This window comes from Amphiprion ocellaris, chromosome 8, assembly GCF_022539595.1.
Source record: "Amphiprion ocellaris isolate individual 3 ecotype Okinawa chromosome 8, ASM2253959v1, whole genome shotgun sequence".
Classification (NCBI taxonomy): domain Eukaryota; kingdom Metazoa; phylum Chordata; class Actinopteri; family Pomacentridae; genus Amphiprion; species Amphiprion ocellaris.
The window spans coordinates 33,373,288-33,390,148 of NC_072773.1; the positions used below are offsets into that span (position 1 = coordinate 33,373,288).

Sequence of the window (16,861 nt, forward strand, 5' to 3'; positions counted from 1 at the left end):
TGTTTTGTCTCACTTTTGTCGTTTGTCTCATGTTTTTGTTGTTTTGTGTCATTTTTGTTGTTTTGTGTCTCATTTTTGTAATATTTTGTCTTGTTTCTGTTATTTTATGTCTACTATTGTCTGACTTTTGTCGTTTGTCTCATGTTTTCGTGTTTTGTGTCTCATTTTTGTCGTTTTGTGTCACATTTTTGTCGTCTCATTTTTGTCATATTTTGTCTTGTTTTTGATGGGTTTTGTCTTATTGTCTGACTTTTGTCATTTGTCTTATATTTTCATTGCTTTGTGTCTCATTTTTGTTGTGTCTCATTTTTGTCATTTTGTGTCTCATTTTTGTAATATTTTGTCTTGTCTTTTGTCTTTTTCTGTCTGACTTTTGTTGTTTCGATCATAAAGTAAAATACTAAATCATTCAGTTCCAGATACCTGTGACTAAATGTTGTGTTCCTTTGTAGACACTCTGTGATCTGGAAGTTGTAATGTGTAAATGAAAGACTGAGGCATAATGTTGTTGAAATTGAATTTATGTTTCTTAAGATATTTAAGATTGTTCATAATGTTTTGTAAAAAGATAGTTCCTTAAATGCGAACATTTTCAGAATGTACTTTATTGCACTAAAACAAAGAAAAAATTAGAGTTATTTATAGGTTATTATGCTCTGATTTTACTGGTCCGGCCCACTTCAGATCAAATTGGGCTGAATGTGGAACCTGAACTAAAAGGAGTTTGACTCTCCTGGTTTAGAATTTAAATAATGTTGTCTATCCATGCTGTTAAATTAAATCCATACATACACTGCTGTTGACGTGTCTCTATTAGGCCTGTTATTATGTGGTAATGATTTCTGTTGTTGCAGTTGAAGTTGGGAGATGCTTATTCTGTGTCTTTTGCGTGTAATCAACATAATACTCCAGATTCACGTCTGCTTGTTGAAGTTTACTCCCAGCTCTGCATATTTGTGTTTTTGTCTGCGCATATGTTTGGGCGACTTTGCATTTGCATCCTTTTGCGTGCATATCCGTGATTGTTTGCACGCCTGACACGCCTGACGCTGGCTGCCTGCTCCCCGGCTCGCCATGTGTGCGCGTGTTTGTGTGTTTGTGCGTGTCTGTGTCTCCTCCCGGGAGAGCTGGGCTTCCTCTGCTCTGTTATTTCAGCGGAACTGGCGGAGGCCGGGAGGAAATTGCACTCCCCTCCTCCGGCTCGTAAAGACCTCCTCCAATCAAGGGCTTCTCTCGCAAAGTGGAATTAAACACACAGTCACACACATCCGCACAAACTCAACACACGCACACTTTCAGCCTATAACTTCTGGTCCCGTCCCATTATGCTGTCATAATACCGCTTCCAATGGGGTTAATAAGGAAAGGGGAATTCAAAATAAAATGCATCACATTGAGTGACATAATAGAAGCTGATCTTGAGCCGGCTTTATAGATTAACTCTGTTTGATGCTTCTCTTGTGTGCGTCGTGTGTTTGTGCACATGTATGCATACGTGTTGCTGATGCCACGTTGCTATGGTAACACAGGAATCGGTCACCGGCCCAGAAGTGTGCAGAACTGTGCGTGTGCCGAGTGTTTTTGTGCTCTCTTGTGTGTGTTTCTCTGCCTATTGGACACATTAGATATTAAGTGTGCTTCCGGTTATGTAGAGTCACCGTCTCGCTGACGGAGATCAATACGAACGGGAATGTGTGTCTGACATACAGAAATACAGCAACAGTTAAAGCATAGGGGCGTGCGAAAATGTGTTTGTGCCTCTTGTTGTCTTTCTGTCCATGAATTATTCAACGAAAATATAGTGTTTAATTTAGCAAATTAGCCATTAGCCTCCACTAGTGTCCAATGCAGCAGAAGGCAGGAAATTGAGAGCTCATTGTGTTTGCTTCTATGGATGCTTTGTGTTACGATGTGTGAGTGCATGTATGTATGTTTGGATGCAGCTATTGTAAGTTCTGTTTATCAGCATAATGTGGTTTAACGTGTTGCCGGCAGCGGGGATCTATTTTGAAAACCGTCCCAACTTCTGCACAGAAAAGCATGTTTGTTTGTGCAGCCTTGTTCTTCCACTTTAGACCTTTGCAGTCGGTGCCATAATATCATAGTTTGACTTTCACACATCCATCAATACCCTCAAGCAAACACACACAAGCATAGCTTTACTAGAAAACAAAATTCTCCAGTTTTATCAAGTTATATCAGGTTTTTTTTGTGATTATCATGGTCTCCAACGAGGTAAACATGCAGGATATTTGTTTTGTTTTTTCTATTTATTGTCAGTAATGTACAAAAAGTGAACAGCTGAGACACACAAGCGGATGTGTGTGACTGTTTTTTGCCGGCATAAATGAGGATTATCATATTTTGTGTTCCCTCCACAACTTAACTCCTGCTCATTCTTCACATTGCTGCTACGTTTATTTCATAAATGATGCGTAGCTGAGTGGAAAGTTGTGCACTTTAATGTGTAGTTAATTGTCTGAGTGAATTTCTGATTTGCTGAACTCTAAACAAGATTCTAGTAATTGTCAGGATCGAATGAAATTCTTGGGAGGACCAAAAATAACAGAAAAAAAAATCAGCTAAATTTACCAACCGCAGCTTCATCCGCGCCTCTGCTTCCCCCCACTAATGTCAGAGGGAAGAAAGGCGCAGTCGTTACCTGTCTGTAAAGCTCCCCTGCGGTGACCTCGGTGGGCCTGTACAAACACTGAGAGGGAGACGGAATGAGGGAGGAAGGAGGAACGAAACAAGAGGGGAAGGGGGGAGAGCGGGAGAGACGCTTGCACGCCTGACTGCACCGGCACTGACCTCCCAGCGCCGAGCCGGCAGCCTCCCCCCTCCACCTCGCCGCCTCTCGCCCTCTGTGCACCTCGCCTCCTCCCCCCACCCCTCCCCTCCGCCTCCCCTCCGCCTCCCCTCCGCCTCCCCCTCCGCCTTGTGCCGCTCCACTGGGCTGCAACTGCCCGCTCGGCTCGGTGCATGGGGGCCGAGCATGCGCGTGTCTGCGTGTGCGTATCTGCATGCGTGTATGTGTGTGTGTGTTGGGGCGGCATCGGTCTCGGTCGCATGCCTGTCTGCCCTACGGTGCTTTCTCACTTTTTTTTTTTCCTCTCCTCTCCTCTCCTCTCTCTTTCTCTCACATGGCCTTCAACAACCAAGTGTTGCCTTAAAGCCTGTACATCCACACTCACTGCTATCCAGAATCCAGATTTATTTTTTTTGCCAAATACGTTTGTACTTGTGAGGAGTTTTGCTCGATAAAGTTGGTGCATGAGCTCAGAGTTGCATTTCTTTGCACAGTATGTGTGAAAATGCATGTGTGGAGCCGATCCGGCAATGTTTTAACACCAATTCAGTCTTGATCCTAAAATAAACCGCGACCCGCCACTTTTGTCTGCATAACTTCTTCGAGCAAAAATTTATCCGATACTTGACCCAGCTTGAAAGTTTAAGCCAAGATCGGTAGTGTTGTTTAGTGATTTAATATATCCATCTGTGCTGAAGCGCCCACTTTTCCAGAAATGAAATATCAGACTTGTGATGTTGCACCTGTTGAATTCTTATGCTGACAATGCTGTTGTGTGATTTGTATCTTTTCAGTAAGAATACATACATTTGTGGTTATGCTACTTGATTGATTACAATATTTATTTGTTTTTTTTTTGCAGAAATCCAAGAACAATAAGGCACATAAGTCCTTCACTAATTTTAAAGCAGCTTTAATTTGACCATAAAGGACAGATTGCAACTTAAAATGAACTTTGCTTAAGGTTTGTGACAGAAAATTTTACAGACATGTCAATGTGTTCTGAATTTACTATCACAAACAATGATGTGACATTACTGATGTGATATTTTGCATTATATTTTGGATTTTGAACATGCTAAATATGTACATAGAGGCTGGCAGGCACAGAAACATGCAGCAACTTAACTTTGATGACTGAATTATCAAAATAATTGGAAACACGGTGAGATTTATAAGTGAGTCTTCTTATGTTACAGTAATAAACCTACATCATGTACATGGTCTCAGTGGACAATGAATAAAATACTGATATCGAATTTGCATAATAAAGTGAAAGATTTTATTAATAACAAGAAAAGCACTCAGAGAGCGCAGTACTCCACCATGGCTGCTCAGTCCCACATATGGCATTGTCAGAAATTAAGCATATTTTTGTAGAAATGCAGCATTTTTTTTGTATTATTATTATTATTATTACTGATGATCAGAAATCACGGCACTATAGAATGTGGCCATTTAATGTAGATGTACCCACCAACAAAATGACCTTGTGCTGAGCACAGGCGTGTGTTATGCATGTGTACATTATGTACGGATACCGAATCGCGTGACCTACATATGTGTAAATTGCTCTTATAAAGGTCTGTTGATCTGTTCATCACTTTTTGCCAGGCTTTGTTTTGCTAGTGTTAAAATAACCGCTCCCTCCATGCTTTTATTTTGAAGGCTTTTTTTTTTTTTTTTTAATGCTACAGGCTTTTATTTTTAGCACCATTCCAACGTCACAGAAAGTGTTTATCTAAGAAATGATTTCTTGACATGAGGAAGGCTGCCGAAAAGTCCAAAAATTCTCGTAAGGATGGAAGGAAAATGGTTACACTCAGAAACACCCCCACAATTTGTTTCTTGAAAGTCAGTAGTAGGATCACAATCGTGATCTTCAGCAGGCAGCTGACGTAGCATTCACTTGTTGTCATAGTTACAGTGACGCTGTGCCGCTATCTTGCAGACTATAAGCTGCGTCGCTGCCAAAATCTAATCAGTTGGTCTTTGTGTCATTTCTTTTTTTTTTTTTTTTTTTTAAAGTTATTTTTTTCAGCTTTTATTAGATAGGCGTAGTGAGAGACAGACAGGAAACGGGGGAGAAGAGTCGGGGGAAGACATGCAGCAAAGGGCCATGAGCGGGAATCAAACCCGGGCCGCTGCGTCGGGGACCAGCCCCTGCACATGGGTCGCTCTGCTTAACCCGTTGAGCTATACAGTAGCCCCTTTGTGTCATTTCTGACCTTCTCTGAAAAGTTCATCCAAATCTGTTAGTCTGCTTTTGAGTAATGTTGCTAACAGACAAACAGACAGACAAACGTACGCCGATTGCCACATAACTCCGCCGTTCCTTGGCAGAGTAATTATTACAGTGTATATGAACACAATGTAGCAGAACTTTTGGATTTCTGTAGTTTTATGTGTTTTTTTCTCCACTTTTGTAAATAAAAGTATCTATATGAGCATTGCAGTCTTATCCCAGAAGACTTTAACATAATCTCCTTACATATATTCAGCTGATTGACAAGTATTCTTGAATTCTGCTATGTGTACACTAATAATTTGATTATAGCCAGATTAGGCAAATCTAAAGCTTGTCTGTGGCCTGTAGCCTACAGTACAGCATGTCTGATTTCTTTCACAGTTTTTTTATTTTTTCCTCAACATTCACCAGAAAGGTCACTGAGTACAGTGGATGCAAACAGGCGTTTCTATAAACAAACATTATAGCAACTCCGGGTGAAGAAAAGTAGGGGATGACAGTAAAGCAGCTTTTATATCACAAATAATGCAGGAAGTAATAGAGCTTGTATTAATGTTCTCTGTGAATTCATCAGACCAAATCTGTAGTGTTTTTTTTCTGATTTTGTGGCTCCAATAAGCGATTTTACGCAAATCCTTCCTGACATCATCCCGACTATCAACCAAATCATATAAACTTTATTATTGGGTTAGCGGGGGAAAATCTGATTACTGTGAACCATGTAAACACTTTAATCAAACCATTACCTTAATCTGATTATTCACAAAGTTCTACTGGTCGCGTTTGCATACTGAGCATCTGACAAATTTGGAGCTAATCACCTTTCCTGGATGCACCTGTGAAAATGTCAGGATGGCCTTTTTGGCGCATTCGAGTCGGAGATAAGGAGATGAGACTAAACAAAGATTTATTTAAATTTTTATGGGTGGGTGGGGTGTATTTTGTGATGAATTGGATTTCAGGCAATTGTTTGTTTTGGCCGTGTTTCAGAGCTCTTATGTTAGCGCCGTAATGACCGCCGAGGCCCCCATCTCCCACCTCATGCTTAGTTTTTCTTTTCTCCTTCTCTGTCGTCTCCTCATCCCCTCCTCCCCTCCTCCTCTCCCGCCGCCTTTTCCTCTTTTTACCCGAGTGCTCGCGCCAAGTCGGCCCGCCATCCCGCCTCCACACACACACACACACACACACACACACACACACACACACACACACACACACACACACACACACACACACACTGACACACACACATGCTGCGAGGTAACGGCAGACAGGCGCGTGACTCATTAGGCATTCGTCCCCCAGGGAGATCGCTGGGGGGGCGCGTGCGAGGGAGAGAGAGCGCCGCAGCTGCAGGAATGTCACGGGCGGCTTCTGCTGCGTGTGTTTGTGCATGAGTGTGTGTGTGTGTTTGTGTGTGTGTGCGTGCATGTGGGTGGATGTTTGTGTGCGCCCGCTAATGCTGGTTGGAGCCAGCGGCAGGGCGCTGCACCTTTCAGGAAATAACGCAAGGAGAAAGAAGAGAAAAAAAGAAGAAAACCCACACATACACACACACACACACGTACACAGTTATTAGCCCTCTTTTCCACCAAGAGCTCATTTAAAAGTCTAAAATAAATTTAGAAAGAAAACATACGCTCGTCTTATGATTCCTGCTTGAATTTAAACATCCTCGCTGGCCAGTGCTGTGATATTAGCATGATTTGTTTTCCTGCCACACCAGCATTTTGTTGCTTTTAAAGCTTGAATTTATGAATTCAGGACATTAAACAGGAGCATATATGGCTGCTTATGTAAGCACACTAAGATGTTAAAGCTGTATCACCCTTATCTATTTATGAATGATAATACAAAAACAGCTTTTTCTCGTGGTCCATCAGACTTCTGAACTCAAAAACCAGTCCTTCCATGATTTCGCAGGCTTTTTTTGAGATTGTTGTGGCAGCTTTTCTAAAAAATTGTGACGTTTTGAGCATATTTGTTGTGATGAAATTGCGGGGGACAGTGACGATTGCTAAAAAGTTGCATTTTTTTCAGCTTTTAGAACATGTTTCAACATTTTAATTGACCACATTTATTCCTAAACTAATTCTTTAACACGCTCCAACCCATTTACACGAGTTCGCACACCACGGTGGTATATTAGCACCAGCCAAATACTGGTTTAACATGAAATAGTTGGTAGATTTAAGGCACAAAATGATCATTTACTGTTGAATGAATCATATTTGGACATATCTGTCAGTGGCTTCAAAATTTAATTTCACATCCTGGCACACACATGTTCACACATACATATGCTCACGGATGCAACAGCTTCCGTCATGGTCATTTGTCTGGTCTGTGGTCCACTCGTTTAATATGTTAACCTAATATGTTTCGCGGTAGAAAAGTGTTTGCCAATCGATGATTTTTGTTTGTATTTCACAACAATATTGCACAGAGTGTAAACAGTTTAGCTCCGAACATCAGGGAATTGTTCTGCATGGTCTTCAGCAGTACTTTTTGTTGGTAAATGAGAGACATTAGAATGGGACATGTCTGCATCGTCAAACCATAAACAAGGAAGTGAATTTGTGCGTTACATTTGCGATGGGTACTGCTATGATTGGTGGAACTCACGGGAGGCGGGCCAAAATTGGTTGGTTGACTTTGCGTCAATTGTTGCGATTGCAACATCGCAAATTCCTGGAGGGACTGAAAAACACTCAGCGTCACTTTTAATGATTCTAATGCTGCTTACGTGCAATCTCCTGCCCACATTTATTCTATTTTATTGATTTTTATTTGATTTAATTTACCTCCCACACTGTATTGTTTATATTGTGCCTCTTTCGCATGTTGTAATTAATATAGCCTTGTTTTATATGTACGTTTGATTTTATTATTTATTATTTCATTTAGCTTGTTATCAACACACCATCCAGTGGCAGCAATAAAGCTATTCTATCTTAAACAAGGATGTATAGGGAGGATGCTTCCCCTCCCTGTAAAGACCATCATACCTTTGACATATCGCCATTTTTCAGGACACTCAGTCATTTTAGTGAGCTTAGATTAATACAGTGCGTTCAGCCATTCAGTAAATCTCAGTGACATTCATGTCTCTGAAAGAGTAGATTCAGTTGAGACTCACTAAAGCTAAAATTACAGTGATCATCAACTACAAACCAAACCTAAATTGCACATTTTTCTCAAATATCCTCCACTTTCTCAATTTCAGTTCAATATATTTGTCATACTTGCCTACAAAAGTGAAGACAATAACACTGATAATCTCATTACAATGCAATGTTCTGCTGGGAATCCTTAAGTCCTGGCATTCATGTTACTTGTTAGTTTTTACACGTACCACCCACGTAAATACTGTGACAGACCACACACCCCCTATAGCAATGGCCTCCCCATGCTACACCACAAAAACTGCTCAGGAACACCTTGAGGAACGTGACCAAGAACTATAAAGGTGTTGACGTAGCCTCAAAACTCCCCAAATCCCAGTCTGATGCCACCGAATGTACCGAAACAAGCCTCAGGACCCAAACAGTGAGAGCTGGAACCTCCCCAGTATTAGGCAGGTGGTTTTAATGTCGTGGTAATTGGTGCATTTGAATCTTGTCATCCCAAAATAGTGCAACATGCAAACTGAGCCAAAAAGAAAAGTATATGCCCACGAACTGGAAGACTTCAACATGTAAATTTGTTTCCCGAGGCCTTTTTCAGTACATTGTGAGCATATTGCAAGCAACATGTTGACCCAGTGGCCAAAACAGCTGCGATCAGCCCTGCTTAGACATGCATCACATAATTTCTGGTACAGTAAACTTTAATGTCAAATCTCTGACAAGCTATGTGCAGAACTGCTCTATTATAAATTCCCTAAGTTTGGTGAAGTAAATGTACTCTGTAAACCATGTAAGTTTGTTCATTTTAGAGAAAAAAGTTCCCTGCTGCCTTAAAAATGTAGAGTTAAATGAACTGAGATGAACAGTTCAGTCAACTTAAAATAATAAGTTATAGACTTCTTCTCATTTTCTCAGTTCTTTAAGGAATCAGTTCTTCATTTAACATGAAGAACTTCCAGCTGCAAGTGTTGGAACCTTTTTGTAGCTGAGTTAATACAAACTGCTTCAAGTTACTGAATCATAAAATAAGTATTCAACAGTACAGATTGGATTCAATATTAACCTTACTAAAAAAATAACTATATCTTCGTTTAACATGGTTTAACGATGCAGAGCAAGTTCTGTCCACGAGCTGGTTCTTGGAGCTACAAAGATGAGTCTCTCTATTTCACTTTTGTTTCTTTAAAAAAGCTTCGTTCAACAATATGTTCATTCAATTCATCATTTTTAATTGAAAGAACTCAAGTCAAAACAGCTTGTGTTTGGAAATAAAATCTGGATGTTTTAAGTTGAATTAACTTAGAATTATGTTTTAAAACTTTATGCTTCAGATTAATTTAATATATTTAGAATAGAATAGAACAGAATAGGATTGCTTTATTGTCATCACATTATATATTATATTTCCATTAAATTGACAATAACAGTTTAGTTAGTTCACCATGCTAACTAAATGTTTCTCGCCTCTAAATTTCTGCCTTAATTGAAGTGAAAGATGAAAAAAGACAATCTTTGGGTAATGGCAATAAGTCATCATGGCTCTTTAATGTCACGCTTATCTATGACTTACGTTAGGTCATATAACTATACTGAACACCTGCACTGCTCTTGAAGCATGAAACTTGCAGGAATCTGTCTGAATCACTGAGAGTTCTCAGTTCAAGTTCAGTTTCTAGTGTTAGTCTGAGTATGTCATAAATGATCTATTCGTGGGTCTGTGTATTACATTTATAAATGAGTGCAAATAAAGGAGATTATCTATGAGTTTATTGGAATTGCTTCTAAATTTGTATATCGTGTACTGATGTGACCGTTCTTATTATGAGTCTAGATTGTGTAATCAGTCGATCGGTATCTCCCTGTGCATGTGCATCTGTGCATATGCATGTGTGCCTTTTTTTATGCTTTTAAATGCGAAGCCCAGATATTTCTTGGCTGCCTGACTGTCAGACAGAAAGCGTGGGAGGCGATATTCATAGAGGTGCTTTTAGTGGGACTTTTATGAGAGACTTTTTTCCATGGCTGAAAGGAGGTTGACCACACACAGTAAGGTTGCCTCAGCTCCGTGCACACGCCCGTGCGCATCTGTGCGTGCACGTACGAGCCCGAGCGCTCGGGCGCCCTTCCTTTGAGCGCTCCTACGTGGGCTGCTAGGGGTGTGTTTTGCTTCATGTTTTGTTTCAGAGAGCTCTCCCCCGTGCTGCGGAAGTGTTGCCGGAAGCAGTGGGAGCTCACCCCCAGTTCTGCGTCAGTGCCACTAAAGAAAGGATTGGGGCTTTCCGGGAGGAGAGGAGAGGGAGGAAGGGAGGGGGGCTGTCAGCCTGGGTATGTCACGGCCATGTGGGTGGTTGTCTACACGCACACACACAGCCACAGTCACGACTGCTCAGAGACAAACTATTCTTGTATACGCTGTATTGCCGGCTTGCTCCAAATAAAATCCCCCGCTTTGGAGGGGAATTCTAAGGAACACAAACAGGTGTGTGTCGGTTTAGTGTGTGAGAGCATGCATGCATTTATGTGATGGCTGAGGGTAGGCGTGTGTGTTTGCCCTGACGGTGTGAATACGGCAGACCTAGAGGTGGATATGTTGCTTTTACCAGATGTGTGTGTCTGACAGATGGAACTGTGGCTGCTTCCATAAAAGTGAGCTGCTCTGACGTGGAGTTTTTGCTCCTGTTTCCTCATTTTAATGCTCTGTCAGAGCCCCAAAGAGCTAAACTCCTACAGCAAGGCCTTGTGTGGAAGCAGCAGAAGTATCAGAAAGTGATCCACCGTCCTCAAATGCCGGAGCAGAACTTGTAGAAAGCTGCAATGGGGGAAAAAAAAGAAGAAGGAAAAAACTCTTTTCCAGCAAGACAGAGAAGGAGAAGAGAGAGAAATGTGCAGAACTCTGTGGCCTGCTCATCCTGGGGGATGTTTTCATCTTTCTCTGCCCCCCCCAACTCTTTTTAATGTCTGCCATTTGAGAGACTCCAGAAGGGCTGCACCTGTTTGCCTCTTGGCTAGGAGCCCCCAAATCCCTCCTCCTGCCCCCGCCTGCCACTCATGCTACTGCACCTCCTGGGATGGATGGAGCGAGGGAAGGAGGGATCGGGGAGGAGTGGAGGAGTGTGGGGTTGCGTGGGGTTGCGTGTGGTGGAAGGGATAGCTGCAGGGCTCGAAGGCGTCCGGGAGTAGAAGAGCAGAGATGTAGTCACACAGAGAGAGAAGGGGGAATATAGCTTCAAATCCAAGTCCACTCTCCCACACTGGACAGAGCTTCCTTCTGTGGAGTTTCTGTCTTTCATGTTTTGACTCACCTCATTCTCTTTTATTTCTGTTTTTTCTCTCACCTCTTCTGGTCTCTCTCCTGTGCAAACCCACGTCTGCTCTCCCTCTCCTCCCTGTTAACTTTTCTCCTCAACCCGACATTCCCTTGCTTTTCTCCAATTTCCTATCCCTGACTTCAATTCTCTTTCACCCTCGCCATCTCTCACTCCTCCCGCCTCCTCTGCTCCTCTTTCTCCCCCCGTTTCTCCCATCTCTCTGTGATAGGACCATGTTAATCTGCAGTGACCTCTTCAGGTCACATTAAAGGTCGCCCAGCTTCACTTCCTAACGCCCTTAGGGCCACACTCTTGTCTTAATCCCTACTTTTTTCTGCTAACTCCTGGCAGCTTTGGAGCAAAATAAACACCCGATGCACCAACCAACTTATTTTTCCCATCAGTTTGGCTTCAGAGTAGAAAAATAATAGCAAATACGACTTCTGTCTTTGGTGCTGTAGAAAGGAACAGCTTGTACCAAAATAAGGTTACTATGTTTCAGCAGAAATACCCAGTTAATACAATATGAAGTATTAAATGTTGATTTATTGCAGAGATTCTCAACTATGTTCGTGTCTATTGGCAGTGTCGGATAATTTCATGTGCTTCTTAATGGACACAAGCCATCATGTTGTAAATGTTAATTTGAATGGATTAAGAAAATATTTACTCATATAGTTCAAGTGTTTATTCATTATTTTAAGCTTTTTTCCCGAATATTTATCTGTTACTTGTAGCTAACTATTTGAATTGTTCATTACTGCTTGCTAGCTAGAATTCATACCAATTTAAACTTCAGACATGATGTTTTGGGGCTACATCTCACTTAACCCTCGTAATGTCCTCCTAGTTGTCATACACCTTTTGTCCTCTGGGGTCAAAATGACCCCGCCTGGTTTGACTGTTATTTAAAGCATATAGTATAAATTATCAGTCAGTTCTGCGTTACACCTTTAGTCAGACTTCAGTCCAACCCATTACCACAAATTTTTCCCTTCATTTTGGAATTTAGGGCCAAATAGACCTCGTTATATAAAAGTATACGACAGCATAATGACCCCAAGGACAACACGAGGGTTAATTAGAATTCCTTTTATTGTCATTGACCAACATTAATAATCTCGTAGTGCATTATAAATAAATGCAAAATGCCTAATTTAGTGGTTAAAGTGCTAAAAATCCAGGTATGCGTCTTTTTTTTGTGAGCTTTCTCAAATCAGCTTAGCTAATCCAGTATGAACACAAAATCAGAACACAGTAGTGCAAAACCAAATGAAGATGTTAGGGTTGGAGTCTTAATTCGTGCCATCTGCATGTATAAAGAGAGGGCTCAGTGAGTTGCAACTTAAGAAAGAGGTTTCTTTGTGGGTGCAGTAAAGTGATGATGAGTGATTCCTGTTGCTACAGCGTCTTCTTCTCTGTGTCACATGGCTTGCAGAACCGCGGGCGCTTGGCAGAGAAACGCACCATCCCCCTTCCACCCAACCGGGTGCCCAAGAAGGAGCTGGCCTCCATCTTCAGCAGTGACGACAGCGAAGGCAGCGAGCGGGCCAGCGGGGATCATGCCCACATCAAGCAAGAGGACGAGCTGCATTACAGTATCATGAGAAAGAGGTAAAGGACTCCGTGAAGCACCAGCTTGTTTCACTTTTGGTTCCCATGTCTGTTCTTGTTCTTGCTTTCTTTTTATCGTTATTACTAATTACAGTTTTGCGTCAGCTTTTATTGTGCCTGAAAATGCCTACAATGTGAAGAAAATGTCACGCCAGCCTCCACGGTGTCACTTATTTCAAAAAAATAATTGATTGCAATAAGTTCTGTGTTTTGTTTGCTTCCCTTCAGATCCTGTCTAATAGCAGACGGATTGAAAAAAGTAATGGCACCTCAGATTTGTGCAGTGATTTGGGAATAATACTGAGGTGTTGAAGGCTTGTTTTTTTGAGACAAACAGGCAAAGCTGTGTTTCAAAAATACATGTATGGCTCTTAGTACGCGACGTCTGATGGAAGTTGTTGAGTTTCCAAAGTGTTAATTGGTTTGTTGGTTGTGTTTTGTTGCCGCTGCCAAGTCTCGGTGTATCTGTCTTGACTTGACATGGAAGGACTGAGTCACCTGAGTCACCGCCGTCTGCTTCACCCCATCTTTCGCTGTGTGAGGGAGCGGCTTGATCAAAGAGTGTTCAATATGAAACATTTCTCGTTAGCCATTATGCTGCACCTTCACGTCTGGCATAAAGGACATTTTAAATGAAATGACACGATTTAGAATCTGCTTTGATGTCAATTTGTAAAGTGAAGAACACAAAGACCCAATGAAGCTGTGATTAATAAAAAAAAGTAGCATATGCTGCCTCAAAAGCATTTCAGCAGTGATAAAAACTGCAGAATCTATAAACTATATAGATGTATGTTGGACTATAAAGTCAGTCTCTGGATCCTCATTCCTCACACTATAGTCTTGTTATTATTTTCATCAAATCAGGAGGGAAGCAGGAATGTTTTCTTTCAGTAGGGACATTTTATTTTTGAGAACTACTTGCTTACAAACCACAATAAAAATGCCACAACTGTGTGCATTAAAAGATTAAATTGAATACATGAAATCTTCATGGAATTTTGCACAATAATGGACGATGAGGAGATTTTAGGAGTTCTATACACACCTTAGGTTGTCAGAAAATGTGAACTGTATTAACCAAAGACCAAGTGAGTTGTCATGTTCGCGTCTTCATCCATGCAAACACACACATGGAGGGTTACAGTGAGGTCACATCATTAAGATCAGTGAAATGGTCTCTGAGGAGCACTAGCTGTCACTGATGGCCAATATGAGCTAAAACAAAATGGGATTCTAATTTCTTTATTTGCTCTTTTTAGTGTGTAATAATTATGCAGATTCTGTTGTTGCTTGGTCTATACGTAAACAGATTAGTATTATTCAGAAACCAGACAGATGATGGACACATACGATGCAGAATGTGTTCATTGATTAACCTCAGTAAGTCCCGAGCTGCATTATAAGCAGCTTGTGCAACCTCATTACAGGAGGGGATGTTTTTCATGTCTTGAGACTTGCGTGTGACACGACGGACAGCGCAGCAACTGTGAACCTTTAAATGGATCCACTAACCTCATTTAAGAGGGCTTCCCCTCCCCCTGACACTTGTGCCGCTGGCGTGTTAAGATGATAATGAATTTAAAGAACACTTATGACTAATATGTCAGGCTTTTACCCTTTGAAAGGCGACGGACTCGCTGGAGCCGCAGCTCCGGTCTGTCGTGGGCATCCGTCTCAGCCCTGCTTTATCCCGCAATGTGGGTCTGGACGAGCAGGATAATGGGATGTCCAATCATGGAAATGTGATTTCCATTGACCGCAACTTCGTAAGTGAGTCGTAGAAGGGTCTTAACAAATTGGATTTGGCCAATGGATGTGAAAAATACAGGGCCTCTGTATACATGTGTGAGTGTATCTGTGCTGTCTCATCCTCACATCATCAGGGCTGGCGGCAGCACCGTCACACCCACTTGGTTGCAGGAACCTGCCTGCTGTAACTGTACTTTAATCTGCAAGGGAACATCAGATGTAACTTACATAATGCCTGAGGCAGGTAGCATTGCATTAGGAGATTTGCTGGACTCAAGTTTTTCAGTGTAAATACAAATTATATGTAAAGTGAGTTTGTGTACATTCAACATTCAGGAGTGACTACTTTCTGGTTTGTTCATGTGGCTGACTGTTGTGCATGAAGTTGATTTTGTCTGTCAGTTTCAACAAGTGTTGTTTTCAGAGCGTGTCATTCTCTTTTGGGCTTCCCCAAAGTTCATTACAAGACAGCCCACCTTCTTCTAATCAGATTAATGTTAATAGTCACCGGCTTTATAGACAATTGGTTTACTTGGCACTCCATAGATCTGCATTTGTCCTGCTGAATAAGCAGAGACCACCTACAGACTGAAGTGCTGCCGAGCCGTGGAGCTAACCAAATAATCATTATCACAGTCAGATGCAGAAGCTATTATAGCTCTTGCAAAACTCACAGGAACTAAAGGGTGTGTAGTTTGGTATTGGCTTGGTGTGTGTGCTGCAGATTGCTTGCATTTCACATAGAGTTGTTAATACTGATTTATGGATTTGATTGTGGTTTTCAACAAGTCCTGGTGTTGAACGGTCATAGTTGAAAGAAATGTGAACTTCTTGGCTTAAAAACAGTGGCCTCCTGCCTTGAAGCCCAATGTTTTGTTGATCCGCTCATCCTCCCCGACCTCCTCCCTATGTGAACGTTGTGGATCTATAATTAAGCTGCCTCACTTCCTCCTTCGCGCCCGTCATAATTGCTGCAGCCTCTGTTACGACAACGCTGTGGCTTGAACAAGCTGCTATCAAAAGCAACCTATGGGGTGTTTTTTTTATGGGAGGATTTTAGTGTCTTACTCAAGGGCAGAACAAAGCCTCCCTCAGTGTTTGTTTCAGTTGGCCATAGATAACAAGGCTTTGATTGAAAAGTGCTGACTGAGAGTCTGGGTAATCACCTGGCAAGCATCGTGGATTTCATAAGTTACACCTGCTGACGTCCGCCTTTGAGCCTGCAGCCTTTAGAAGAAAAAATCCTCACCATACTCATTATTAACCCCCACCAAAACAAACACAGACAGTCTCTCAGGCTTTCGATCAGCCATGAGGTCATTTCCTGCTTGATCTCTCATATGCAAATGCTTCCGTCTACAAAGGGGAAGAAAATATTTTTAGATAAAGGCTTCTAAACCCAAGCAGTTTTTTGGTGCTTTTTGCGTCGATCAAGTTTTCACTCACTGTGGGCTCATTTTTCAGTACAACAGAGAGTCCTGCATCTCTATGGAAACCACAATGGATAGAAGTGGAGATTTGTCAAGTATTAAATAAATTTATAAAGACATAAATAACCAGTACAGGAAAAAATGATGACTCTACATACTACAGATATTTTACTATGTATGTTTTTTTTAGTTTTCTTACTTGTCTCCTATGTATTATGATTAAACACAGCCTGCAGTTCAACCCAGCAACACAAAAAGTCTCAGAGTTTTTGTCATGTGACTGTTGGTCGCAGCAGGGTCTATCATGGCTTCTCAGTTGTGCTTTTAAGTGCAAATTTTTTAATTTTTAAAAAAATATTTTGGCTACCTTTTAAATTAGTCATTTAGAACAGGGGTGTCAAACTCATCTTAGTTCAGGGGCCACATTCAGCCCCATTTGATTTCAAGTGGGCCGGACCAGTAAAATAAAAAAATAATAACCTAGAAATAACCACAACTCCAAATTTTTCCTTTGTTTTAGTGCAAAAAAAAAAGTATGTTCTGAAATTTTCACATTTAAGGAATTATATTTT

At 41.4% G+C, this 16,861-nt stretch overlaps 1 protein-coding gene across 6 annotated transcripts in view; it reads left to right on the forward strand.

Moving 5' to 3' along the window:
* Nucleotides 1–16,861, forward strand: part of samd11 (sterile alpha motif domain containing 11) — a 112,397-nt gene that overhangs the window by 54,187 nt on the left and 41,349 nt on the right. For all 6 annotated transcript variants that reach the window (XM_055012578.1, XM_055012579.1, XM_055012574.1 and 3 more), the window contains one exon: nt 12,932–13,107. In XM_055012578.1, the coding sequence (XP_054868553.1) occupies nt 12,932–13,107 (176 nt within the window). The remainder of the gene's footprint in view (nt 1–12,931; nt 13,108–16,861) is intronic.